At 43.9% G+C, this 27,176-nt stretch overlaps 1 protein-coding gene across 13 annotated transcripts in view; it reads left to right on the forward strand.

Moving 5' to 3' along the window:
* Positions 1 to 27,176, forward strand: part of LOC132369349 (myomegalin) — a 213,688-nt gene that overhangs the window by 172,222 nt on the left and 14,290 nt on the right. For 10 of the 13 annotated variants that reach the window (XR_009504349.1, XM_059929163.1, XM_059929185.1 and 7 more), the window contains 12 exons: positions 564 to 683; positions 1,327 to 1,855; positions 3,338 to 3,573; positions 4,603 to 4,654; positions 5,771 to 5,994; positions 6,594 to 6,746; positions 8,766 to 8,951; positions 12,329 to 12,580; positions 12,916 to 13,047; positions 13,731 to 13,850; positions 15,322 to 15,511; positions 16,126 to 16,250. Coding sequence is in view for 12 of the 13 variants with exons in the window: in XM_059929163.1 (XP_059785146.1) it covers positions 564 to 683; positions 1,327 to 1,855; positions 3,338 to 3,573; positions 4,603 to 4,654; positions 5,771 to 5,994; positions 6,594 to 6,746; positions 8,766 to 8,951; positions 12,329 to 12,580; positions 12,916 to 13,047; positions 13,731 to 13,850; positions 15,322 to 15,511; positions 16,126 to 16,250 (2,319 nt within the window). In the remaining variant the exon portion in view is untranslated. The remainder of the gene's footprint in view (positions 1 to 563; positions 684 to 1,326; positions 1,856 to 3,337; positions 3,574 to 4,602; positions 4,655 to 5,770; positions 5,995 to 6,593; positions 6,747 to 8,765; positions 8,952 to 12,328; positions 12,581 to 12,915; positions 13,048 to 13,730; positions 13,851 to 15,321; positions 15,512 to 16,125; positions 16,251 to 27,176) is intronic. The other 3 variants (XM_059929196.1, XM_059929173.1, XM_059929112.1) reach the window with 1 other exon arrangement.

The following is a 27,176-nucleotide window of genomic DNA, read 5'->3' on the forward strand; positions in this document are numbered from 1 at the left end:
TAAAAAATATACCATCATTGTTGGTCTAGAATCAGCGCTTTCTAATAGAACTTCTGCGGTGACAGAAATGTTCTATACCTACGTCACATGTGGTTATGGAGAACATGAAATGTAGCTAATTCAACTTGGGAATTTTAAGCTTAATTTTAATCCATTTAACATAAAATAGTCACATGTGGCTAGTAGCTACCTTACGGAACAGTACAGATCTAGATGTCTTTGAAACTCTGAATTAGTTCAGCTCCATTCAAACATTTACTGAGCCCCTGTGAACAAAGCATTTACTAGTTTCCCTGGGGCTTCCAGAGATGACTTAAAGATGTCTGGTCCCAGCGAAGCCCCGTTAACTATAGATGGGATCATCAATGGCAGGCTCATCCTGGTGGAGGGAAGTCCTGCTGTCTGGAGCAGGTGGTCTCTTCTCCCACCTAAGTCCAAAGCAGCATCTATCCCACTCTGGATCTAACCTCCCTGCACCCTAAGGGCCAGGGTATGTGCCACTGAGGATGAGGGTGTATGTGGGAAGTTCAGATACTCTGTAACACCCCCTGTCTCTTCCTAAGCAGGTGAATCCTTGGTGAAGCAGGACAGCAAGCAGGTACAGGTGGACCTCCAGGACCTGGGCTATGAGACTTGTGGCCGAAGCGAGAATGAGGCTGAGCGGGAGGAGAGCACCAGTCCCGGTAAGGGCACAAGTATGGGGTTCACCTTCCCTCCCTGGAGGCAGCCTTCACATTTGGGTGCTGTTGGCCAGTCCCACATGCAACGAGGAGTAGGGATGAGGGGGTGTGGTAGACTGAAGAGGACACAAGACCAGAGAGGGACAGGAAGTTTGGAGGAGAACTCTTGTCCAGAATGAGGCTGTGTGTGAGTTTGAATTTCTACAATTAGTTTTCAACATACTGCTGTTAATTAAAAAAAAAGTTCTAAAAAAAAAAAAAAATGTTCTATCCAACTGTTTATTATAGAAAAAAATACTAAGGTCTATTTATTAATGAGAAGACCAGATGAGGTTTGGGAGAATAGGCAAACCATAAGTTTTAAAAAAATATTCTTCTATTATAAAAGTACTGTGACTATAGGGACATCCACCAAATTGAAATCGAGGAGAAAAACACTTGAGTAAAATAGAAGGTGACCACACCTGACTTGCAGGGCTCTTGGGAGGGTAAGAAATACTGCATTCGAATGTTAGTACAGTGCCAGCGCTGAATAAAGTACTGCTTCAACTTTTGCTCTAGTAATTATTGTCCTCAAGACCTCGAAGGGATTGGCCTCAGCAGCATGCCCAGCTTCACTCAGGAAGATGTCTTTGTCTTTTCTCAGAGTGTGAGGAGCATGACAGCCTCAGGGAAACTGTCCTAATGGAGGGGCTGTGCTCTGAGCAGGGACACCTGGGCTCCACACCGGCCAGCCCCCCTGGAAAGAAGCCCTTGGAGAGCCAGCTAGGGAAGCAGGAGGAGTTCCAGGCATATGGAAAGTCAGAAGACATCTCTGTCCTATGTAAGGACATCAAAGATCTGAAGGCCCAGCTGCAGAACGCCAACAAGGTCATTCAGAACCTCAAGAGCCGGGTCCGGTCCCTCTCAGTTACAAGCGATTATTCATCTAGTCTGGAGAGACCCCAAAAGCTGAAGGCTGTTGGTACCCTCGAGGGATCTTCACCTCATAGTGTCACTGATGAGGACGAGGGGTGGCTGTCTGATGGCACTGGGGCTTTCTACGCCCCAGGGCTTCAGGCTAAAAAGGATCTGGAGAGTCTGATCCAGAGGGTGTCCCAGCTGGAAGCCCAGCTCCCGAAAACTGGAACAGAAGGGAAGCTGGCCGAAGAGCTGAGATCAGCCTCGTGGCCTGGGTAAGGAGGGTACTCTTTGGACCATTACTTGATTGATGATGTCTAAGTTTATGTTTGAAGGAGGGTAGCCCGGGCAGGTAGAAGAGAGAACCCATCAGGGCAATCAGAGGAGGACTTATTTAAATGGTAGCCCTAGGTCTGAAGAAAGGACACGTGACCCCTGCTGGGAGATACCAGGTCCCTGGGATTTCCTCTTAGAAATGTATTCTTAAAGTGGCAGGATATATGATATACGTAGTAAGACTGGAGTCAGACTTCCTGGGTTCGAATCCTAGCTCTGGGACTTACAGGCTATGCAACCTACTCAGTCTTTCTGAGCCTATTTCTTTACCTATTAAATGAGGATAATAAGAAAACCTATCTCAAAGGGTGGTTATTAGGTTTAAATGAATTAATACAAGTGCTTATAATAATGCCTAGCATATATTAAAGCTCTCGACACTATTTGCCATAATTATTATTGTTATTGATACTTTGTGGTTGAAAAACACCGGGGTAGATATCCCTCTCAGTATCTGGGTTATCTATGCTGAGTAACAAACCACCCCAAAGCTTAGGGGATTGAAACAATAATTTATGTGGATTGCCTGGGCTTAGCAGTGTAGCTCTCACTTGGGGTCTCTCATGCAGCTGCCATCAGATGGAGGTTGGGGCTGGAGTCACTGAGATGTCTGGCTGGACACAGCTTCTTCATTCATGTGTCTGGTGACGTGGTGCTCCTTGGCTTCTCTCTTTCTCCATGTGGCTCCTTGTCTTCTGGGACCTCTCCTCCTGGCCTGGGCCTCTCATAGTACGGTGGTCTCAGGGTAGTTTCACTTCAGCATGGCAGCTGGCTTCCAAGTGGAAGTTGCCAGGCCAGTTAAGAGGGACTCCTGGACTTGGTGCAGTGTTACCTCCACCATGTTACCTTGGTCATGGTGGTCACAGAACCCACCCAGATTTAAGGAGGTGGAGAATAACCTGCCTGATGATGAAAGAGGGGCACAGCCACATTATAGAAGAGCACATGGAACGGGAGCTTGAGTAATGGGCATCTTTGCAAAATACGGTCTGCCATAATATAGATAGTCTTTGAAGTAGAAGACATGAAAGGACCTATTTGGATTTTTAGTATTTATTGAGTATCTACCCAATAACTATATTTAGTATTTATTGAGTATCAACTGTGAGTCTACACTATATTGGTGCTGTAAGGGATGTAAAATATGGCACTGTATTTACCCCCACAGAACTTATTTTTCACTTTTGGACACATGACTGACACATATAAAACAGTGGAAGAATGGTGGCATACCATGTTGTTTGATGCAAGTTTGTCAGAACAGAATTTACTCTTAAATACACCCTTTGGTTTTTGTGCCAGAATTCAGCTTAAACTGAGGAACTCTTAGAGATGTTCTCACAGAAATGACTACAGAAGCCCCCATAACTTAATTTTCACTCTTTTCCATTCTTACCCTTTCCTCTTCTTTCCTACATTAGGAAATATGATTCCCTGATTCAGGACCAGGCCCGAGAACTATCCTACCTACGCCAGAAAATACGAGAAGGGAGAGGTATCTGTTATCTTCTCACCCAGCATGCGAAAGATACAGTAAAGTCTTTTGAGGACCTCCTAAGGAGCAATGACATTGACTACTACTTGGGGCAGAGCTTCCGGGAGCAACTCGCTCAGGGAAGCCAGCTGACAGAGAGGCTCACCAGCAAACTCAGCACCAGTAAGTTGGCCACAGGGCTTTTGGACACTCTCAGTCCCTCCCAGAGCCCAGCCCCAGGTGACCGCCACACCTCCACCACAGCCTTTTAACCCAGGTTCTGCTTCCACTTCATTTCCCAGGGGTCATTACAGAATCAGGACTGGCCAGTGGGAAGCACCGAGGAGGAACCACAGGGTCAGAGAGGCCATGATTACAGCATCATTTATGGAATGTGACCTTTAGGGAAGGAGGCTAAGTCTATCTAGTGCTAAGGGGGAGAAAGGGAGAAGAGATCAGAGGACTTCACTGTAGTTAAAGGAGCCCTGAACCAAGACTTGCAATACGCAAGCTCTAGCCTGGATGCTGCCATTAAGTTTCTCTGGGCAAATGACTTAACCTTTTGGTATCTCTGTTTCTTCATCTATTGCCTGGTATGGCACATGAATGTAATTCAAATACAGATGAAGCACTATGCCCTTTTGAACATGGTTTGGGCACTGAATGTCATACTACAAGGGCTAGGAATATTGGTAATTATTGAAGCCCTTGACTTAGAATTTCCTGAGAGCACCCGAGGGAGAACAGCAGGATCGGTCTTGGGGGCCAACCATCCCACATCCTAGTGGCAGGTGCAGAGGTGGGACAGGGCTGTTTGTAATCTCCTCAAAGCAAGAGTAGGTTCTACATGAAAGCTGTGATGGGTCACAGAGCTGGTCCGTCTGGGAGTCAGTCTGTGGCAGGCTTGGATGGTGGAATGTTCCAGAGGGAAGCTAGCCAAGTGCCTTTTAAACTTTTTTTGTGTTGATTTAGGGCAGAGGAAGTCATGATGGTGATTACCAGGTCAGGGAAGGTCTGCCTGGTGAGCTCAGGAGAACCTGCAGGTCTGTTCTCTAAAGATACAATCTGAAGTCTCCCAGAGTAATTCTCCCACATATCCTGGGCACACATAGAGTAGTCACTATTTTGTACCCAAATCGGCTCCTGCATTTATAATGTGTGAAGTGAGACCTGTTTAATTTCTTACTGTTTCTTTCTGAATTTGGTTTGCAGAGGATCATAAAAGTGAGAAAGATCAAGCTGGACTTGAGCCGCTGGCCCTGAGGTAATTCAAATAGAATCTGGTAAAGGAATCCGGAACAAGGCCTACGGGGTCAAGGGTGGCTGCAGTTTCACAAATCAGGGGGAAAAAAGGAAAATGCTGATTGTAATGAATTCATTTATTCATGGAACACATAATTGTTCTTTTTAGCCTTACTCTCTTTTGATATAGTTCTATTGATTTCTGTTTGTATATTTATTCAAATTAGTAATCTAGATTTATTATTATATTATTAGCTTAGCAACCTAGAGTCAGTCTGACTTAAAAGTAAACTAACCAGGTTTTAAGGGTCCTTGGCACCCCAAGGATCTCCTCTGCTTCCCCACTGTGTGTTTAAAGACCAAGGTGTGCTTTTTGCCAAGTTGGCTTACCCCAAGTTGAGTTGGCAGCTAGTTTAATGGCCACACAATTTCCTTCGGAAAAAAAGAATTGTATTACCGTTCCTAATTTAAAAAAAAGTGCTTGACGTTGCAGATCCCGGGAGGCTACAGCAACTTAGGAACCAGTTTTCACTGAGTCCCTGAATATTATCTCATTATGTGCAATAAAATACAGGCTCAGAGTCCTTTGTAGTCACTAGTTCACGCCCCTTTGTGTCGTGAGTGTGCTTTAGACCATTCAGTGCTTCTCAAAATATCTGCAGTGAAGGACAAAGTATTTTTTTTGTTTGTTTTCATTTCTAATCCATCACAGACACACACATTGTCTGTGTCTCAGTCAACCAGATGATTCTACTTATACTCCTGGATGTTGTGGGACTGCCACACTGCTATGTTTCTCAAGGCTTACCTTGCATTTCTATACTTATTGGAGACTGGGAACCAAGAGTTCTCGGACTCCAGCTGTCCTGGGGACCATACTTTAAGCAGCAGTGCCTTGGAGCGCTAGCTGGGCCTCTGCTAGTCCTCAGTGTATTGTGTGGCCAGTGCACTGGGTAGCTCTCGCTCTCCTTCCCTCTGCACCTGACCTACTTTCCACTCCTAATCAGAGATGGGTAATTTCGTTTACCCTTTGCAGGAATGGTCCCCTTGACTTATGTGGCTTTTCCCATGTGCCCTAGTCAGGACTAGCTAGTCCAGTGACTTTGGGTTCAGCTGTTGTCCTCCTTCCCCCCACTAGGCTCAGCAGGGAGCTGCAGGAGAAGGAGAAAGTGATTGAAGTCCTGCAGGCCACGTTGGACGCGCGGTCCCTAACGCCCTCCAGCAGCCGTGCCTTGTCTGACTCCCAGCGGTCTCCCAGCAGCTCTTCCTTCTCGTCTGATGAGCCAGAAGCCTGCTCTGACATGGACATAGCCAGCGAGTACACACACTATGAAGAGAAGAAAGCTTCACCTGGTCACTCAGGTAGCCTCCACTTTCTGAGTGGAACCACCTTTATCTAGGCTGAGAGGAGACCTACACATCCAGGCCCTATAGATGCACCTTGGTGTGTATCAGGCTGAACCGTGCCAAGCACAGGCCCCAGTGGGTCAGGATCTTTGCTTTGCTCCTGACTCTACAAGTTACCCCTGTCGCTGGGTCTCCACCAGCATATGGATGCTGCAGTTGGACCAGGCGAACTACAGTGGGGAGAGTGAGATTACGGAGGCTTCTCTTCCCCACTGCCTCTTGAGCATACAATCTGTCTGACTGACCTCCTTTTTTAAGATGGGATATCTTATCCCTCCAGCTAGCTGCAGTTCCTGAACCCCTGAGTTTCCGTGGGTGTCCACAGATGCTGCTGGACTTGCCTGGTATTTTCGGAGGTGCCATTTTCATGGTTTCAGGCTCTGAGCCCCACTCTCACCTCTAAGGTGGCTTTCCTCACTGAAGGAGCTACCTGCCAGTAAGGAATGAACACCGCTCCCAGTGCTTGTGCTTGGCTCTGCCCTGGTTAAATATAAGGCCAGATTCCAGTTCTTTGTAGAACATCAAACGTGTTCTTTCATTCATGGGTTTTGTAGATTCCATCCGTCATTCGAGTCATTCTGCTGTACTGTCTTCTAAACCATCAGCAACCAGTGCATCTCAGGGGGTTAAGGCCGGACCCAGCAGCAACCCCATCAGCTTGCCAGCTCCCCAGAATCCCCCCAAGGAGGCCAGCCAGGCCCATCCAGGTATGCAACAGCCAAGGGGGCAGGGTCTTCATCTCCTCTTCCTCAGCTGCCTGTTTGACTTTTCTTCAGGGACAAGAAAAGCATCATTAGGAGCTTATATATCAATACATCAAATCCTAGACAAAATCAAGAGACCATCCAAATTAGCTAATAGTGTCTGACTACTCTTTGTTTGAAATATTTTAGAAAAGTAAATAATCCACAATAGACTTTGATCTACATATCAATTTTGACCAATAGTTGGCTAATCATTCTAAAAGAAGCATCTTCATTTCTTTCTCTCATTTCACCCTGGGAATCAAAGAGGCAAAATGTTTCTCCCAGGATTACTGTAGCCAAAGAACAAAGGGAAATTTACATCCGCTGCTTCCTTATATGTGTTCCCCATTTTATCTGCAGAGGAGCCTCTACAGTAGGTAGGGATGGTTACTTCATAGCTAAGGATGCTTCAGTATCCTTAGACAAGATTCTGTTCATATTACATTATCATTCATGGGTTTATGAATGGGTTGGTAGTCCTTGATGTATATATGGTATGTGTCTTGGACCAAGAGTTGTACATTTCATTTACCTGCCTCAGCTTAGTTACCAGGGGGTGCATTGTTCAATCACAGCTCCACACCAGCAATGGCAGAGAAAGGGCAAAGCTTGTTCTCACCTCCTACCCCCAACAAGACGGGCTGGCTGGCTGCCTTCATTGTGGTTGTAGTGAGGTCGGACTCATGTAGAGGTGCCCCCAGAAGAACAGCACTTTCCTTCTGCCACCCTTGTCTCTCTTGAGGACAAGTCAACCAAAATCTTAAGAACAAGAATGTGTTCAACTCTTTCTGAGCCTGGGCTCAAAGTTTCTGGGCCAGAGTGGGCAGCAGCTAAACCAGGAAATCATGGGGAAAAGCTATTCACCTAGCACTGTAGACATCTGTGTAAATGCTTTGGGATCAAAAAGAGCAGAAGGTCAGGGGTTTTAAAATCAGAATGCCTCCCTGAAGGAGGCCTGGTCTGTGTCACTTGGTAATTCAGGGGTCTTTGCTGTACTGCTCTGATACTATGTCAGTATCTTGGGGTAAGGGATGTTTTTCAGAATGTGATCATTGTCTTTCACGTGAGACATTCTCCACAGGTCTGTCTTGGTTTCTTCTCCCTCTGTGGGCTACCTGCCCTATAACTCTTTTTAAGAAGAGGAGACAGATTCAAACTTCAGAACTTCCCAGGGTTCCTAAAGACCTGTCTATAGATAGACTGCCTAATGATCACCTGTGAAGATTTTTTTAGAAACAAATTTCTAAGCCCTACTGCCAGAGTTTATGATTCAGTAGATTGCATTAAGGATGAAAGAATCCACATATTTCAAGAATTTTTCTTAAATTATTTGAATGTCCAGAAAGATTTGCAAGCCATTGTGTCTAAGTCAGTATGCCAAGGCTTTTATTTTTCTTTTGGTGAATGAACACATTGATTCGGGATTCTGAAGTTTGTTTCCATCAGTGTTGAATTACATGCATTAGTCATGCAAACTTCCCCACTATCTTAGTCTACTTCTGCCCTCCTCAGGATGAGTCCTGCTGCTTTCAGAAGAGGAGTTCTAGGTGTCGGGAGAGTCTTGTCACAAGGGCCAGGACTAGCACATGCTGGTAGCAGCACCGCAGGGGCTCTTGAGAGCATCCAGGCACAGCCATCCTCACCTCTCCATGTCCAGATGGCTAGGATGGGGCTTTCATGGCTGCCTGGGTTATGGTAATGCTACCTTGCCTTCTGTAGCCAGTTGTTTTCAAGATGAGCATAGAATGTGTATACAGGGTAGCCCTGGCAGGGAAGGGGGGCGGGGGTCAGCTAGGCCAGCCTCTTGGGTAACAGTGCTTCCCCTTGGCCATCTCAGTCATCACCACATTGAATGATAGGCACTCCCCAAGGAGAGGTTTGGTCAGGGAATAGTTTCACCTTCTCAATCTTTCACCCATTCTTTTCTCTGACTTTCTCTCTAATGGTTTATCTCCTTTCTCCCTCACTCTCTGTTTCTAGGCCTTCATTTTCAATCCATACCCACGCTGGTTAGCCTTCCCCAGGCACCACTGCCCTCAGCTCCGCCCAGCTTCCTGCCTTTCAGCTCTGCTGGCCCTCCCCTCCTTGGCTGCTGTGAGACACCCATGGTCTCCTTGGCTGAGGCTCAGCAGGAGCTGCAGATGCTGCAGAAGCAGTTGGGAGAAAGTGAGCACTTCCTGCTGCATTTGTGTTCCTGCGAATGATGGACCCACACTGTGTTTCTCTGCATGGCTTTGGCTGGATGGCAGAGTTTTAAAAAATAACATAGGGGTACACGTTATCAGTGGACGATTGAGGGAGAGCTGTGCTTGCTGTTTTTGGAACTATATTTACTGTTATCTTTCTCATGTGTGTGTCTCATCAGTTAACAGGTATATACGTTCATCAGGCCCTAGACCTGCTGCTCTCCCACTGCTGACTGTGTGGGGTACCTTCCGCCAAGTGTGTTGAAGCCCTGACACATTGGCAACATGTTCACTGGCAGGGCACGGGAGAGAGGTTTTTTGCCTGCCGACGCAGGATGAAGTGGCCAGAAAAAGATGGCCACATTCAATGGGATCATTTCCATGGCAATTATATCCTCCTCTGTGAAATGTTTGTAGTCAAGTTCAAATTCTGACATCATCAGATTCGGGGCTAAGAGGATGGTGGAAGAGGGATTAAGAAGGGGTGCCAAACCTCTCTTCCCCTTACACGAGGTTAATTTCTGTTTCTGCACAGGTGACATGAGAACAGCTAGAACCAGAAGCACAGGCTGTGATGTCTGATTGCGAATTCTGTCAACTCCCAGATATAATTGATGTTATTTAGTCACAGAATTCATAGAATATGTAATCATCTTTTAGAGAAAGGTTTGATGTAAATATGGTCTGGATGCCACATCATAAAACATTTTGTTTTATTTTAAGTTATAAGCTATCACTTATCACTTATAGCTTAAAATAAGAAAAGAACCTCAAGTGATGAATTTGCTCTCTAGTAGTGCTTAAAAAAACTAGAAAGCATTTGAAATTACCTTAAAACCACACTCTGTGCCTGTAAAGAAGAGCTTGGATGAGGCAGAAATTGATGGTAGGGTCACTGTACAAAGGGTGTCCAACAACCTAAGACCACAGCTAGGAATCTGCATATCTGAAACCCCAAAGGTCATTCGGATCGGCTTATTTATCAGCTCTGAAAATGGATACACTGTCTACTCTGACATCAGTTTGATTTCCAGAACCAGCTAGACTGAGTCTATTTTTAGAAGAGTTTGTACATCTTCCTTTCTGCAGGAAGTGAAGTCTAAGAGGCTACCTTCTGCTTATCAGCGTTACACAGGTACAGCAACCTAGGTTTACCTACCAACGTGAACATGGTTTTACCCTGTTCCCTGCCAGAGCAGTAACTAAGACTCAGGGAAGTGAGGTGACTTGTTCAAGATCACTAGTAACTGGGAGAAATGGGCTTGAATTCAGATCCTCTGCTCCCAGTTCCTTATTTCCATTATACCTTCGTTATCTAGAATGGTTTTGTCACAATCCTGCTCAGAGCACAGAGCTGAGCTCGGCTGAACAACTCTGGAAGCCCCTTGCAACAATCTTTTCTGTCTTTAGAGATGAGAGGAAGGTGCTGTTCTCTCTGATCTAGAACTTGCTACTATAGCACACCTGGAAGCAACAACTGATGGATAACAAATTTGTTCCATGCCAAAAGGCAAGACTGTTCTCTAGATTACCTTTCTTTTCCTTGACACCTTTTCCTTCATCTTTCCACACTGTCAATTTGTCTTTGCCCAAAGGGAAAGATGGAGGAAGGAGAGCACTGTGCATGAAAGGGTGTGTGATGTGGGTTGAATTGGAGTCATATCCAGTCTGTGCCATTGGCCAGAGTTTGGGTGGTCCCAGGCTTGGTGAGGAAGGCTGTAGCCCTTTCTTTTGCCTTGTCAAGCACAGTCCTCACCAGCGCTCCTCCTTTGCTTTGAAACAAGCTTCCAAGTGGACAGTGGTGCATGGCGGCTTCTCAGGCCACTGTGGGGCTAAAATTTCCTTGTGCAAGAGTCTGTCTGGTGTCTTTGCATGGTTTAGGGCATGTGCTCTGCATCGTGTGGCCGGGAAGACTGGAACATGAGAATACTGATCACTGTTACTGATAGACTTGGCACCTCCTATGACCTTGGTGAGATAGTAAGCTGACTGTCGACAATCACTGATTTCCCCCTCTGCCTGTGTGGGGTTGGGGTTGAAGGAGGTGTGAGAGAGGCAGGAAGTCACATTCTTTTAAATACTGACTATAGTTTAGATGCTTATGCGTTTCATCTCCCTCTTTAACTTCCTGTGATCCTAATGAATATCTAGTATTTTGCAAATTGGGGAAGGGGAGACCCATGACAATACTTCTCAAACTTTCCTGCCTACTAGAATCAGCTGGGATGATTTTAAAACATCCAGTGCCCAAGCTGCACTGCATACCAATCAAGGTAAAATCTCTGGGGGTCCAGGCACCAGTACATGTTTTTACATTGTCTCAGATGATTCCAGTATGTAGCCAAATTTGAGAAACAGTTATAAATGAGGATCAAAATTGGCAACTGCCAATTACATTAATCCCTCAAAGGGGGTTGGCTTGGTTAGAGGGAACCATGACCTCACTCCTCACTCCTATTTCTTAGGTGGAGATACCTGTTTACTCTGCTGCCCATATTGATAATCCCTGGAAGAAAGTAGTCTTCTGAATGTGAATATCCTAAACTATGGCGCTGTTCACCTCTTTCCCTCTCTCCACCAAGTTGGGCTTCTTTTTACACAGAAGCAGAGATAATGGGAAGGCCCATGATTTCATAGGATCTATGAAAGCATCAGCCTATGAAATGAAAGGTCCTCCCTCCCCCATGGAAGAGTGTTCATGACTCTTCAGACATGAGTCTAAAAGTCTAAATATGATGACATATTTCAGTTCCTGGAATCATGTTGGGTAAGAATGAAATCACCTCTTGCCTTACCTAGAACCTCCCCCAGCCTCAGCAAAGAAGTTCTTCACTCTGAAGTAACTGGGGCCACCACGTCTAGCTGGATTTATACCCCCTTTCTCTTCTGACAACCCCAAAGGAAAAACGAAAAACTGGCAGTTTAGCTCTGGGTACAGCAAGTACTCATAGGGACACAAATATTCCCATTCACAGGTGTGCTCAATGCTATGGCGCATCACACTTTTAACCTCTGACTTTCCCAGTGACTTCTACTTCTGGATCTTCCCTGGATTCTATCATGAGGAATTATCACAGGAGCCAGGATTAGTGCCACTGGACTTCCCTTTTGTGTACACTGGCGACTTTCTGATACGTTATTCATCCCCTGCCTCTTGGTGTCTCATGCTAGCAAATACAAGGGGTGAAAAGTTATAGCCTCTAGGATGGGAATCCTCATCTAATTGGTATTTCACAGCAGACTGGGACCTCTGATAGCCCACGTGTCCCCTTTAGTGTCTGTTCTTAGCAATCACATGCTTCCTTGCCGATCCTTCTGTTCTGATACTGCTTCTCATTCATGTTTCTTTCTGCCCAGGTGTCAGCAATGTTCATCCTGCTTCCCCAGCCACATTGCCGACCAACCATTTAGAAGCCAGCTCTTCCTACTACCTCAACCCTGCCCAGCCCCTCTCTCCTCTGAGGGGCACCATAGAACTGGGCAGAATCCTCGAGCCTGGGTACTTGGGCAGCAGAGGCCAGTGGGACATGATGAGGCCTCAGAAGGGGAGCATATCTGGGGACCTATCTTCAGGCTCCTCCATGTACCAGCTTAACTCCAAACCCACAGGTAAAGCACAAAGCCGAGCAGGTCAATTATTTTTCTAAACCATGTGTCACCCCTTACACTTACCAGTTACCATGGTAACTGTACATGTACACTTACAACTCCCTTACACGTACCCCTGTATGGGAGGAGGCCCATGGGGCTTGGTTAGCACCAGCTGTCCTGTGTTTGAAGCCAATTTACTCTTTAAACAAAGTCAGCTGAGCTCCTGGATGCCCATGTGAGAGGACGGCCACGTTTAGGGATCTTACTGGCCCAGCCCCACCCCCCCCATGGCCCCCACTCGTGACCGGGATTCTCCACCTCCCACCTCCTCCCGCCCTGCGGGGTGACTGCAGGGGCTGAGCTGCTAGAGGAGCACCTTGGTGAGATCCGGAGCCTGCGCCAGCGCCTGGAGGAGTCCATCTGCATTAACGACCGCCTGCGCGAGCAGCTGGAACACAGGCTCAGCTCCACCGCCCGCAGAAGCGGTAGGAGAGGCCCAGGGCTTCCTGCTTCTGTGTCATTAGGGAGCTGCGGAAGGGCAAGCCCTAGGCAGAGCTTCGCAGACTTCAAAGCACCGAGGTCTGCTTTTCTGTATTCGCTCCTTACAGTCAGCAAGGCAGGGGGGCAAGTACTATTCTCCCGTTGCAGCTGTACCTGAGCTCAGAGAGTAGCTTTCCTCACGGCAGATCTAACCAGGTCTGGTCCCCAGAATCCTCTGACTTCTCATCCATCCTAATCTGCTCATATCTGCCTGCTGACTTCTGTGCCCTGGTCCTGTGATTGGCAAGTGGTAGAGCCAGGTCTGCAGGGCCTCCTCCAGCCTCTTACCGAGGTGGCCTTCCTCCCCACACTCTCCCCCAGGCTGCTGACACTTGGAGGCCGTCCCTTCCACACGCCCTTGTCCTGCCCACACCGCAGCAGCAGCTATTTAGGGGAAAGGGCCTCCTGAACAGCTACAGCCAGGGCACGTGATAACGCACGCAAAGAACCCACTCAGAGGAGCCGCACGAAAGCCAGGCATTCGGCCCATCAGGCTTTAGGCCCAGGATGCGAGTTCTCTGGGTTTGCTGCTGGGTTGGGATAGTATCTTTGGAGATACAGAATGAGCAACACAGAGAGCGTCTGTTACCCAAATGTGTAACTTGCCTGCTTGCACTTCCTGGAACAGGACCCACCTCTAACTTCTACAGTCCGGGCCTGGAGTCCACACCTCAGCTCTGCAATGAGAACAGAGTCCTTAGGGAAGAAAACCAGAGGCTTCAGGCTCAGCTCAGTCACGCTTCCAGAGGTGAGTGGTCAAAAGCCACAAACTGTGGTTACTCTTAGGTCCCTTTCCTCCCTGGCCATACCAGTCACCAACTGGAGAAGCAAAGAGACAAGGTGGAGAGAACAGAGCTACCCAGACCCACCAACCTCAAACTCCCGTAGCTATTCTCAATCTAGAAAGGGCTACTTCCTGACAATTCCCAACCACGGGCCCTTAGACTCCTAGGCTCCAAGGACAAGGCACTCTCAGAAATCCACCACCTCTGTGCAACCTGCCTGCAGATATTCAGTCATTAGCTATCGAACTGCATACCTTAGTGCCTGTTCTACCTGCCCACAGCTCACAGCTAGTTTGGACCCAGGACAGGGAGCAACATGAGGCCTATACACTCTCTCAGGTTTCTCCAGACTTGGCAGCCATTCTGTGTGTCCCTCCCAGTGCCGATCTGCTGTCCCCATATCTTCTCACCACCTCCCTACTGATACACTCAGGGCTCCTCTTTGGTCACTAGTCCTCATGACTCTGTGTCTGAAGATGCTAGCAAAATGTCCTCCAGAGCTTTCCCAACACTATTCAGTGGGCTTCCATGTGTGGGCCTCATTTCCTGTGCGGCCTGGTGGGGCAGCTGATCTTAGTGTTAATTGACTGAATGGAATCAATATACTTTCAATTACAAATTATTTTTATTTACAAATGTTTATTGAAGAGCCATAACAGACAAAGAATAGTGGCTAAGAGGATTAAGCCCAGAATGAAAGAATGCTTGTGGGAAAGGAAAAAGACATCAAGAGATATTTCTAAATTAGCCTCCTCAGAGCAAGAAGATGTGAGAGGAGTGGTCACTGCTTGGGAAGATAACAGAAATTATAAGATAAGGGAGAAGGCAGAACTACTAAACTACCATTGCATGCCTGGAAAGATCAGAACAGACCTCACAGGTGAGAAGATAGTAAGATTTAAAAGAGCGCAGTCTGCCGGGCACAGGTGATTCCGCCCCAGACGACTGACAGCACCGGAGCCTTATTCTCAGAATCCCTGTCAATAGTCTTTGAGAAATCGTGAAGATCAGAGAGATGCTGCAAGACCAGGAAAGAACAGTTGGCTCTATTTGCAATATGATGAAAACAATATATATACTAAAAACTGTAGACAAGAAATTTTGATGTTGATCCTTGGCAAAATTCAAGAATGGATTACTGCGCAGAAAGTATGTGAGGACTTAGAAAACAGTGAGCGTCAGGAAGCAGAGTGTTTTCTCTAAAAGCAAGGTGGGCCGTATTAAATCAGAGGATCAAAGGGCATTGCAGAGAAGGAGGTTCCCATCCCCCTGAGTGTGTGGATATAATAGCAGACCCTCCCTTTATCTCTCCTGGCAGCATAAGCTGGCCTTCCTTTTGCTTTAGTTCTATTTGTCAGGATGGATGTGCTTGGGCTCAGCTTGCTGCTGACCTTTGGCCCTACAATATATGTACTCCTGTGTTCTGCTCACCAGAGCACTCCCAGGAAACAGAATGCCTGAGGGAGGCTCTGCTGACCTCTCGATCCCGGCTGCAAGAGCTGGAAATGGAGCGGGAGCACCAAAAGGTGGAACGGCAGCAGCTTTTGGAAGACTTGAAGGAGAAGCAGCAGGAGATCTTGCATTTCGAGGAGGAACGACTATCTCTCCAGGAGAAAGACTCCAGGTTAGAGGGAGCCCATGGATAAGGAAGGTGGCCCATTTTCAGATTTAGCAAAAGGGATATTGGCAAGACGGTTAATGATCTTGCCATTGAGGTTTTTGGAAACCTCAATATCCCCTCCGCTATTCCGGATTTATGGGTAACTTTGAACAGAAGGACGGACTTCTCTGGGAATGTCTTTTTCACCTGAAAGTTGAGAGAGTAAAACCCTGTTATGGAAGGCTTCAGCGTATCAGATTCCGGAGAAAGTACATTCTCGTGCTTCCAGTTAGTTTTAAGATATTAGTCCCACCATAACCTAGGAAGCTTCTACACCAGCCATGATGCCAGTCCCCAGCATAAACCCTGTAACTGCTTGACAACATGAAAAGAGCAATGTGGGGCAGTAAGAATACCAGGTAGTGTGTCCTAGGTATGGTAGCTAATGGCATGACTCCAAGCACAATTACTTTACCTTCCAAGCCTCTGTTGCCACATCTGTAAAATAAAAGCGATGGTCTTCATGACCCCTGAGTTGACATCTAGGGCTAGAATTCTATGATGCAGAAGTTGGCTCACAGCCTTTTGCCCTGGTGGGGCCCCACCAGCTCAGCGGACCCTCGCTTCTCCCCTGACAGGCTGCAGCACAAGCTGGCCCTCTTGCAGCATCAGTGTGAAGAGAAACAGCAACTTTTCCAGTCCCTCCAGTCAGAGCTACAGATCTACGAGGCACTTTATGGCAATTCCAAGAAGGGGCTGAAAGGTATGTTTTCCCTTCTTCCCCACCCTGTGAGCTTCTTGTTCTTGCTAAGGGTCCTGGTGAAGTCTTTACCTTGGGAATTGTGGAGATCTTGGAAACCTATCTTGCTCTGTCTCAGAAAAAAAACCTCAGTCATTGAGGATCCCAATAAGAAGAGAGGGGAGCTCTCACACACAAAGCCCAGAGGTTGGTGACATGAGCAAGATCCAGCCTCGACATCCTTAAAAATAGGCCACAGGAGTCAAACTACACCCACCTGCATGGTCTGAGACAAGTTAATCAAAGTCCAGATGATACAGTAATTCAAGAAAAAAAAATACACAGAACTGTCCTGGTGATATCATCATTTGAAAACGTCTTGAATGTTGTGAATTCTGACCACCCATGCAGCCAATGTTGCAGACAACCTGCTCCTACCCTGACCTTACCCCAGTGAGAAAATTAAAAGTTTTTTTAAAGAAATTTTTATTCTGGAATTTTTGTCAGAAAAATAATTTGCAGATATATTCCCCAAGTCTTTTTAGTGTCTTTGAAAGACAGAACTTTTAAATTTTGTTGAAGGTCAATTAATCAAATTTTTTGTTTTATTATTTATGCTTTTCTTTATGTCCTAGCTAAGAAATCTTTGTCTATCTCAAGATCATAAAGATTTCCTTGTATTTTTCTTCTTGCAGTTTTATAGCTTTTGCTCTTATGTTTAGGACTGCATTTCATTTTGAGTTAATTTTGTATACGAAGTGAGAAAAAGATTAAAGTTCTTTTTTTCCCATATTGATATCCAGTTTTTCCAGCACCATCTGTTACAAAGACTGCCATTTTCCCATTGAATTACCTTGGCAGCTTTACAGTCAATTGACCATAACTTCTGTTAGTAATATTTTGTAATTTTTAGTATATTCATCTTTCATATTTTAACTTATACATAAATATTCCTCATGTGTGTGGGATACATGTGTGTGGAATACCATTTTTATTTCCATTGCCAAATAATTGTTTTTTTTGCTAGGATATAGAAACACAATTGATTTTTCATCACCATGACCATCTTCTAATTTCTTGGCAATCTATTGAAAAACAATTGCCAAGGCAAAAAAAAAAAAATCACTTCTCGATATATGTGTGAGTGACTATTTCTGAATTCTCCATTCTGTTCCATTAATCAATATGCCTATTCTTACACCAATACCAAACTGTCTACATTGTTAGAGTTTTCTAGTAAATTTTGAAATCAGGTTGGGTAAGTCTTCATACTTTGTTCCCTTTTTATTTTTTTTCTCTTTTTAAAAATTTTTTAAATTTTATTTTTTATATTGGAGTATATTTGACTTACAATGTTGTGTTAGTTTCAGGTGTACAGAAAAGTGATTTAGTTATACATATATCAATTCTTTTTCAGAATCTTTTCCCATATAGGTTATTGCAGAGTATTGAGTTCCCTGTACTACACAGTAGGTCCTTGTTGATTATCTATTTTATATTAAAGTGTGTATATGTTAATCCCAACCTCCTAATTTATCCCTCCCCACAACCCTTTCCGCTTTGGTAACCATAAGTTTGTTTTCTAAGTCTGTGAGTCAGTTTGTTTTGTAAATAAGTTCACTTGCATCATTTTTAAAGATTCTACATATAAGTGATATATGATATTTGTTTCTCTGTCTGACATACTTCATTTAGTATGATAATCTCTAGGTCCATCCATGTTGCTGCAAATAGCATTATTTCATTCTTTGTTATGGCTGAGTAATATTGCATTGTATATATGTACCATATCATTTTTTTCTTTTTATTCTTTTGAGACATTTTTTTAACATCTTTATTGGAATATAATTGCTTTACAGTGTTGTGTTAATTTCTGCTGTATAACAGTGAATCAGCGATATGTATACATATATCCCCATATCCACCCTCTCTTGCATCTCCCTCCCACCCTCCCTAGCCCATGCCTCTAGGTGGTCACAAAGCACAAAGCTGATCTCCCTGTGGGATGCAGTTGCTTCCCACTAGCTATCTATTTTACGTTTGGTAGTGTATATATGTCAGTGCTACTCTCTCACTTCGTCCCAGCTTATCCTTCCCCCTCCAAGGGGGAAGTCCCTCTTGAGTGTCCTCAAATCCATTCTCCACGTCTGCGTCTTTATTCCTGTCCTGCCCCTAGGTTCATCAGAACCTTTTTCTTTTTTTTTTTTTTTTTTAGATTCCGTATATATGTGTTAGCATACGGTATTTCTTTTTCTCTTTCTGACTTACTTCGCTCTGTATGACAGGGTCTAGGTCCATCCACCTCACTACAAATAACTCAATTTCGTTTCTTTTTTATTTTATTTTATTAACATCTTTATTGGAGTATAATTGCTTTACAATGGTGTGTTAGTTTTTGCTTTATAACAAAGTGAATCAGCTATACATATACATATATCCCCATATCTCCTCCCTCTTGTGTCTCCCTCCCACCCTCCCTATCCCACCCCTCTAGGTGGTCACAAAGCACAGAGCTGATCTCCCTGTGCTATGTGGCTGCTTCCCACTAGCTATCTATTTTGGTAGTATATATAAGTCCATGCCCCTCTCTCACTTCGTCCCAGCTTACCCTTCCCCCTCCCTGTGTCCCCAGGTCCATTCTCTACATCTGCGTCTTTATTTCTGTCCTGCCCCTGGGTTCTTCATAACCATTTTTTTTTCTTTAGATTCCACATATGTGTGTTACCATATGGTACTTGTTTTTCTCTTTCTGACTTACTTCACTCTGTATGACGGACTCTAGGTCCATCCACCTCACTACAAATAACTCAATTTCATTTCCTTTTATGGCTGAGTAATATTCCATTGTATATATGTGCCACTTCTTCTTTATCCATTCATCTGTCGATGGACACTTAGGTTGCTTCCATGTCCTAGCTATTGTAAATAGAGCTGCAATGAACATTGTGGTACATGACTCTTTTTAAATTATGGTTTTCTCAGGGTATATGCCCAGTAATGGGATTTCTGGGTCATATGGTAGTTCTATTTTTAGTTTTGTTTGGTTTTTTTTGAATTTTTGTATTTTATTTTATTTTTTTATACAGCAGGTTCTTATTAGTCATCAATTTTATACACATCAGTGTATACATGTCAATCCCAATCGCCCAGTTCATCATATTTTTAGTTTTTTAAGGAACCTCCGTACTGTTCTCCATAGTGGCTGTATCAATTTACATTCCCACCAGCAGTGCAAGAGGGTTCCCTTTTCTCCACACCCTCTCCAGCATTTATTGTTTTTAGATGTTTTGATGATGGCCATTCTGACCGGTGTGAGGTCATACCTCATTGTAGTTTTGATTTGCATTTCTCTAATGATTGGTGATGTTGAGCATCCTTTCATGTGTTTGTTGGCAATCTGCATATCTTCTTTGGAAAAATGTCTATTTAGGTCTTCTGCCCATTTTTGGATTGGGTTGTTTGTTTTTTTGACATTGAGCTGCATGAACTGCTTGTATATTTTGGAGATTAATCCTTTGTCAGTTGCTTCATTTGCAAATATTTTCTCCCATTCTGAGGGTTGTCTTTTCATCTTGTTTATGGTTGCCTTTGCTGTGCAAAAGCTTTTATGTTTCATTAGGTCCCATTTGTTTATTTTTGTTTTTATTTCCATTTCTCTAGGAGCTGGGTCAAAAAGGATCTTGCTGTGATTTATGTCAAAGAATGTTCTTCCTATGTTTTCCTCTAAGAGTTTTATAGTGTCTGGCCTTACATTTAGGTCTTTGATCCATTTTGAGTTTATTTTTGTGTATGGTGTTAGGAATTGTTCTAATTTCATTCTTTTCAATGTAGCTGTCCTGTTTTCCCAGCACCACTTACTGAAGAGGCTGTGTTTTCTCCGTTGTGTATTCTTGCCTCCTTTAACCAAGATAAGGTGACCATATGTGCATGGGTTTATCTCTGGACTTTCTATCCTGTTCCATTGATCTATATTTCTGTTTTTGTGCCAGTACCATACTGTCTTGATTACTGTAGCTTTGTAGTATAGTCTGGAGTTGGGGAGCCTGATTCCTCGTGTTCTGTTTTTCTTTCTCCAGGTTGCTTTTGCTATTTGGGGTCTTCTGTGTTTCCATACAAATTGTGAAATTTTTTGTTCTAGTTCTGTGAAAAATGCCTTTGGTAGTTTGATAGTGATTGCATTGAATCTGTAGATTGCTTTGGGTAGTAGAGTCATTTTCACAATGTTGATTCTTCCAATCTAAGAACATGGTATATCGCTCCATCTGTTTGTATCATCTTTAATTTCTTTCATCAGTGTCTTATAGTTTTCTGTGTACAGACCTTTTGTCTCCTTAGGTAGATTTATTCCTAGATATTTTATTCTTTTTGTTGCAATGGTAAATGGGAGTGTTTCCTTAATTCTTCTTTCAGATTTTTCATCATTAGTGTATAGGAATGCAAGAGATTTCTGTGCATTAATTTTGTATCCTGCTACTCCACCAAATACATTGATTACCTCTAGTAGTCTTCTGGTAGCATCTTTAGGATTCTCTATGTATAGTATCATGTCATCTGCAAACAGTGACAGCTTTACTTTTTCTTTTCTGATTTGGATTCCTTTTATTTCTTTTTCTTCTCTCATTGCTGTGGCTAAAACTTCCAAAACTATGTTGAATAATAGTAGTGGGAATGGGCAACCTTGCCTTGTTCCTGATCCTAGAGGAAATAGTTTCAGTTTTTCACCATTGAGAACGATGTTGGCTGTGGGTTTGTCATATATGGCCTTTATTATGTTGAGGTAGGTTTCCTCTATGCTTACTTTCTGGAAAGTTTTTATCATAAATGGGTGTTGAATTTTGTCAAAAGCTTTTTCTGCATCTGTTGAGATTATCATATGGTTTTTATCCTTCAGTTTGTTAATATGGTATATCACACTCATTGATTTGTGTATATTGAAGAATCCTTGCATTCCTGGAATAAACCCCACTTGATCATGGTGTATGATCTTTTAATGTGCTGTTGGGTTCTGTTTGCTAGTATTTTGTTGAGGATTTTTGCATCTATGTTCATCAGTGATATTGACCTTTAGTTTTCTTTTTTGTGACATCTTTGTCTGGTTTTGGTATCAGGGTGATGGTGGCCTCATAGAATCAGTGGGAGTGTTCCTCCCTCTGCTATATTTTGAAAGAGTTTGAGAAGGATAGGTGTTAGCTGTTCTCTAAATGTTTGATAGAATTCACCTGTGAAGCCATCTGGTCCTGGGCTTTTGTTTTTTGGAAGATTTTTCATCACAGTTTCAATTTCATTACTTGTGATTGGTCTGTTTATATTTTCTATTTCTTCCTGGTTCAGTCTCAGCAGGTTGTACTTTTCTAAGAATCTGTCCATTTCTTCCAGGTTGTCCATTTTATTGGCATAGAGTTGCTTGTAGTAATCTCTCATGATCCTTTGTATTTCTGCAGTGTCAGTTGTTACTTCTTTTTCATTTCTAATTCTGTTGATTTGAGTCTTCTCCTCTTTTTTCTTGATGAGGCTGGCTAGTGGTTTATCAATTTTGTTTATCGTCTCAGAGAACTAGCTTTTCGTTGTATTGATCTTTGCTATTGTTTCCTTTTTTTCTTTTTCATTTATTTCTGATCTGATCTTTATAATTTCTTTCCTTCTGCTAACTTTGGGGGGTTTTTTGTTCTTCTTTCTCTAATTACTTTAGGTGTAAGGTTAGGTTGTTTATTTGAGATTTTTCTTGTTTCTTGAGGTAAGATTGTATTGCTATAAACTTCCCTCTTAGAACTGCTTTTGCTACATCCCATAGGTTTTGGGTCATCATGTTTTCATTGTCATTTGTTTCTAGGTATTTTTTGATTTCCTCTTTGATTTCTTCAGTGATCTCTTGATTATTTAGTAGTGTATTGTTTAGCCTCCATGTGTTTGTTTTTTTTTACAGTTTTTTTCCTGTAATTGATATCTAGTCTCATAGCGTTGTGATCGGAAAAGATGATTGACATGATTTCAGTTTTCTTAAATTTACCAGGGCTTGATTTGTGACCCAAGATATGATCTATCCTGGAGAATATTCCATGAGCACTTGAGAAGAAAGTGTATTCTGTTGTTTTTGGATGTAATGTCCTGTAAATATCAATTAAGTCCGTCTTGTTTAATGTGTCATTTAAAGTTGTGTTTCCTTATTTATTTTCATTTTGGATGATCTGTCCATTGGTGAAAGTGGGGTGTTAAAGTCCCCTACTATTATTGTGTTACTGTCGATTTCCCCTTTTATGGCTGTTAGCATTTGCCTTATGTATTGAGGTGCTCCTATGTTGCGTGCATAAATATTTATAAGTGTTATATCTTCTTCTTGGATTGATCCCTTGATCATTATGTAGTGTCCTTCTTTGTCTCTTTTAATAGTCTTTATTTTAAAGTCTATTTTGTCTGATATGAGAATTGCTACTCCAGCGCTCTTTTGATTTCCATTTGCTTGGAATATCTTTTTCCATCCCTTCACTTTCAGATTGGATGTGTCCCTAGGTCTGAAGTGGGTCTCTTGTAGACAGCATATATATGGGTCTTGTTTTTGTATCCATTCAGCCAGTCTATGTCTTTTGGTTGGAGCATTTAGTCTATTTACATTTAAGGTAATTGTTGATATGTATGTTCCCATTACCATTTTCTTAATTGGTTTGGGTTTGTTTTTGTAGGGCTTTTCCTTCTCTTGTGTTTCCTTCCTAGAGAAGTTCCTTTAGAATTTGTTGTAAAGCTGGTTTGGTGGTGCTGAATTCTCTTAGCTTGTGCTTGTCTGTAAAGGTTTTAATTTCTCTATCGAATCTGAATGAGATCCTTGCTGGGTTGAGTAATCTTGGTTGTAGGTTTTTCTCTTTCATCACTTTAAATATGTCCTGCTACTCCCTTCTGGCTTGCAGAGTTTCTGCTGAAAGATCAGCTGTTAACCTTATGGGGGTTCCCTTGTATGTTATTTGTTGCTTTTCCCCTGCTGCTTTTAATATTTTTTCTTTGTATTTCATTTTTGATAGTTTGATTAATATGTGTCTTGGAGTGTTTCTCCTTGGATTTATCCTGCCTGGGACTCTCTGCGCTTCCTGGACTTGATTGACTACTTCCTTTCCCATGTTAGGGACGTTTTCAGCTATAATCTCTTCAAATATTTTCTCAGACCCTTTCTTTTTCTCTTCTTCTTCTGGGACCCCTATAATTCGAATGTTGGTGCATTTAATGTTGTCCCAGAGTCTCTGAGACTGTCCTCAATTTTTTTCATTCTTTTTTCTTTATTCTGCTCTGCAGTAGTTATTTCCACTATTTTATCTTCCAGGTCACTTATCCGTTCTTCTGCCTCAGTTATTCTGCTATTGATTCCTTCTAGAGAACTTTCAATTTCATTTATTGTGTTGTTCATCATTGTTTGTTTGCTCTTTAGTTCTTCTAGGTCCTTGTTAAACATTTCTTGTATTTTCTCCATTCTATTTCCAAGATTTTGGATCATCTTTACTATCATTACTCTGAATTCTTTTTCAGGTAGACTGCTTATTTCCTCTTCATTTGTTTGGTCTGGTGGGTTTTTACATTGCTCCTTCATCTGCTGCATATTTCTCTGTCTTCTCATTTTGTTTAACTTACTGTGTTTGGGGTCTCGTTTTCTCAGGCTGCAGGTTCGTAGTTCCCACTGTTTTTGGTGTTTGCCCCCAGTGGGTAAGATTGGTTCAGTGGCTTGTGTAGGCTTCCTGATAGAGGGGACTGGTGCCTGTGTTCTGGTGGGTGGTGCTGGATCTTGTCTTTCTGGTGGGCAGGGCCACGTCTGGTGGTGTGTTTTGCGGTGTCAGGGAACTTACTATGATTTTAGGCAGCCTCTCTGTTAATGGGTGGGGTTGTGTTCCTGTCTTGCTAGTTGTTTGCCATGGGGTGTCCAGCATTGGAGCTTGCTGGCTGTTAGGTGGAGCTGGGTCTTAGTGTTGAGATGGAGATTTCTAGGAGACCTCTCACCAATTGATATTACATGGGGCCAGGAGGTCTCTGGTGGTCCAATGTCCTGAACTCGGCTCTACCACCTCAGAGGCTCAGGCCTGACACCAGGCCAGAGCACCAAGACCCTGCCAGCCACACAGCTCAGAAGAAAAGGGAGAAAAAAAGAAAGAAAAGAAAGAATAATAAAAAATTATTAAGGTAAAAAAATTTAAAAAGTAATAATAATTAAAAAAAGAAGAGAGCAACCAAACCAATAAACAAATCCACCAATGATAACAAGCGCTAAAAACTATACTAAGATAAACATAAAAACCAGAAACAAGTCAGTTGCAGGCAGTAAACCCCAAGTCTACAGTTGTTCCCAAAGTCCACCTCCTCAATTTTGGGATGATTCGTTGTCTCTTCAGGTATTCCACAGATGCAGAGTACATCAAGTTGATTGTGGGGATTTAATCTGCTGCTCTTGTGGCTGCATGGAGAAATTTCCCTTTCTCTTCTTTGTTCGCACAGCTCCTGGGGTTCAGCTTTGGTTTTGGCCCCATGTCTGTGTGTAGGTTGCCCTCAGGCATCTGTTCCTGCCCAGACAGGACAGGGTTAAAGCAGTGGCTGATTAGGGGGCTCTGCTCGCTCATGCCAGGGGGAGAGAGTGGTACGGTAGTCATAATTGGAATGCAGGGTGAGCCTGCAGTGGCAGAGGCTGGCATGACGTTGCAACAGCCTGAGGTGCACCATGTGTTCTCCCGGGAAAGTTGTCCCTGGATCATGGGACCCTGGCAGTGGCAAGCAGAACAGGCTCCTGGGGGGACGTGTGGATAGTGACCTGTGCTTGCACACAGGATTCTCGGTGGCTGCAGCAGCAGTGTTAGAGTTTCATGCCCGTCTCTGGTGTCCGAGCTGATAGCCATGGCTCATGCCCGTCTCTGGAGCTCGTTTAGGCAGTGCTCTGCCTTCTGCGTGCAAATGGGGTAGGAATCCCCTCTCCTTGGACACCCCAAAACAATGGTCTCTTGCCTCTTAGGAAGGTCCAGAGTTTTTCCCGGACTCCCTCCCAGCTAGCTTTGGTGCACTAGCCCCCTTCAGGCTGTGTTCACACAGCCAACCTCAGTCCTCTCCCTGGGGTCTGACCTCCGAATCCCAAACCTCAGCTCCCAGCCCCCAGCCCCCACCCGCCCTGGAGGGTGAGAAGACAAGCCTCTCAGGCTGGTGAGTCCTGGTCAGCACTGATCCTCTGTGTGGGAATCTCTCCACTTTGCCCTCTGCACCCCTGTTGCTGCGCTCTCCCCTGTGGCTCCAAAGCTTTCCCCACTCCCACACCCACTCTCCACCAGTGAAGTGTCTTCCTAATGTGTGGTAACTTTTCCTCCTTCACAGCTCCCTCCCAGAGGTGCAGGTCCTGTCCCTATTCTTTTGTGTTTGTTTTTTCTTTTTTTCTTTTGCCCTACCCAGGTATGTGGGGATTTCCTTGCCTTTTGGGAAGTCTGAGGTCTTCTGCCAGCATTCAGTAGGTGTTCTGTAGGAGTTGTTCCACATGTAGATGTATTTTTGATGTATTTGTGGGGAGGAAGGTGATCTCCACGTTTTACTCCTCTGCTATCTTGAAGGTCCCCCACCTACAATACCTTTTTTTTTTTTAACATCTTTATTGGAGTATAGTTGCTTTACAATGTTGTGTTAGTTTCTGCTGTATAACAAAGTGAATCAGGTATACGTATACATATACCCCCATATCCCCTCTCTTTTGCGTCTCCCTCCCACCCTCCCTATCCAACCCGTCTAGGTGATCACAAAGCACGGAGCTGATCTCCCTGTGCTATGCGGCTGCTTCCCACTAGCTATCTATTTTACATTTGGTAGTGTATATATGTCAATGCCACTCTCTCACTTCATCCCAGCTTCCCCTTCCCCCTCCCCATGTCCTCAAATCCATTCTTTATGTCTGTGTCCTTATTCCTGTCCTGCCCCTAGGTTTGTCAGAACCTTTTTTTTTTTTTTTTTTAGATTCCATATATATGTGTTAGCATAAGGTATTTGTTTTTCTCTTTCTGACTTACTTCACTCTGTATGACAGACTCTAGGACCATCCACCTCGCTACAAATAACTCAATTTCATTTCTTTTTATGGCTGAGTAATATTCCATTGTATGTATGTGCCACATCTTTATCCATTCATCTATCAATGGACAGTTAGGTTGCTTCCATGTCCTGGCTATCGTAAATAGTGCTGCAATGAACATTGTGGTACATAATCTTTTTTTTTTTTCTTTTTTAATTATTTATTTATTTATTTTTGGCTGTGCTGGGTCTTCGCTGCTGCATGTGGGCTTTCTCTAGTTGTGGCAAGTGGGGGCCACTCCTCCCTGTGGTGCACGGGCCTCTCATTGAGGTGGCCTCTCCTGCTGTGGAGCATGGGCTCTAGGCACGCAGGCCTCAGCAGTTGCAGCACTTAGGCTCAGTAGCTGTGGCTCGCAGGCTCCAGAGCCCAGGCTCAGCAGCTGTGGCACACAGGCTTAGTTGCTCCGCGGCATGTGGGATCCTCCTGGACCAGGGATCGAACCCACATCCCCTGCATCAGCAGGTGGACTCCCAACCACTGTGCCACCAGGAAAGCCCCATAACTCTTTTTGAATTATGGTTTTCTCAGGGTATATGCTCAGGAGTGGGATTGGTGGATCATATGGTAGCTCTGTTTTTAGTTTTTTAAGGAACCTCCATACTGTTCTCCATAGTGGCTGTACCAGTTTACATTCCCACTGACAGCGTATGAGGGTTCCCTTTTCTCCACACCATCTCCAGCATTTATTGTTTGTAGATTTTTTGATGATGGACATTCTGACCAGTGTGAGGGGATACCTCATTGTAGTTTCGACTTGTATTTCTCTAATAATTAGCAATGTTGAGCATCTTTTCGTGTGCTTTTTGGCCATCTGTATGTCTTCTTTGGAGAAATGTCTATTTAGATCTTTTGCCCATTTTTTGCTTGGGTGGTTTTGTTTT

Source organism: Balaenoptera ricei, chromosome 1 (assembly GCF_028023285.1).
Source record: "Balaenoptera ricei isolate mBalRic1 chromosome 1, mBalRic1.hap2, whole genome shotgun sequence".
In the NCBI taxonomy this organism is placed as follows: Eukaryota; Metazoa; Chordata; class Mammalia; order Artiodactyla; family Balaenopteridae; genus Balaenoptera; species Balaenoptera ricei.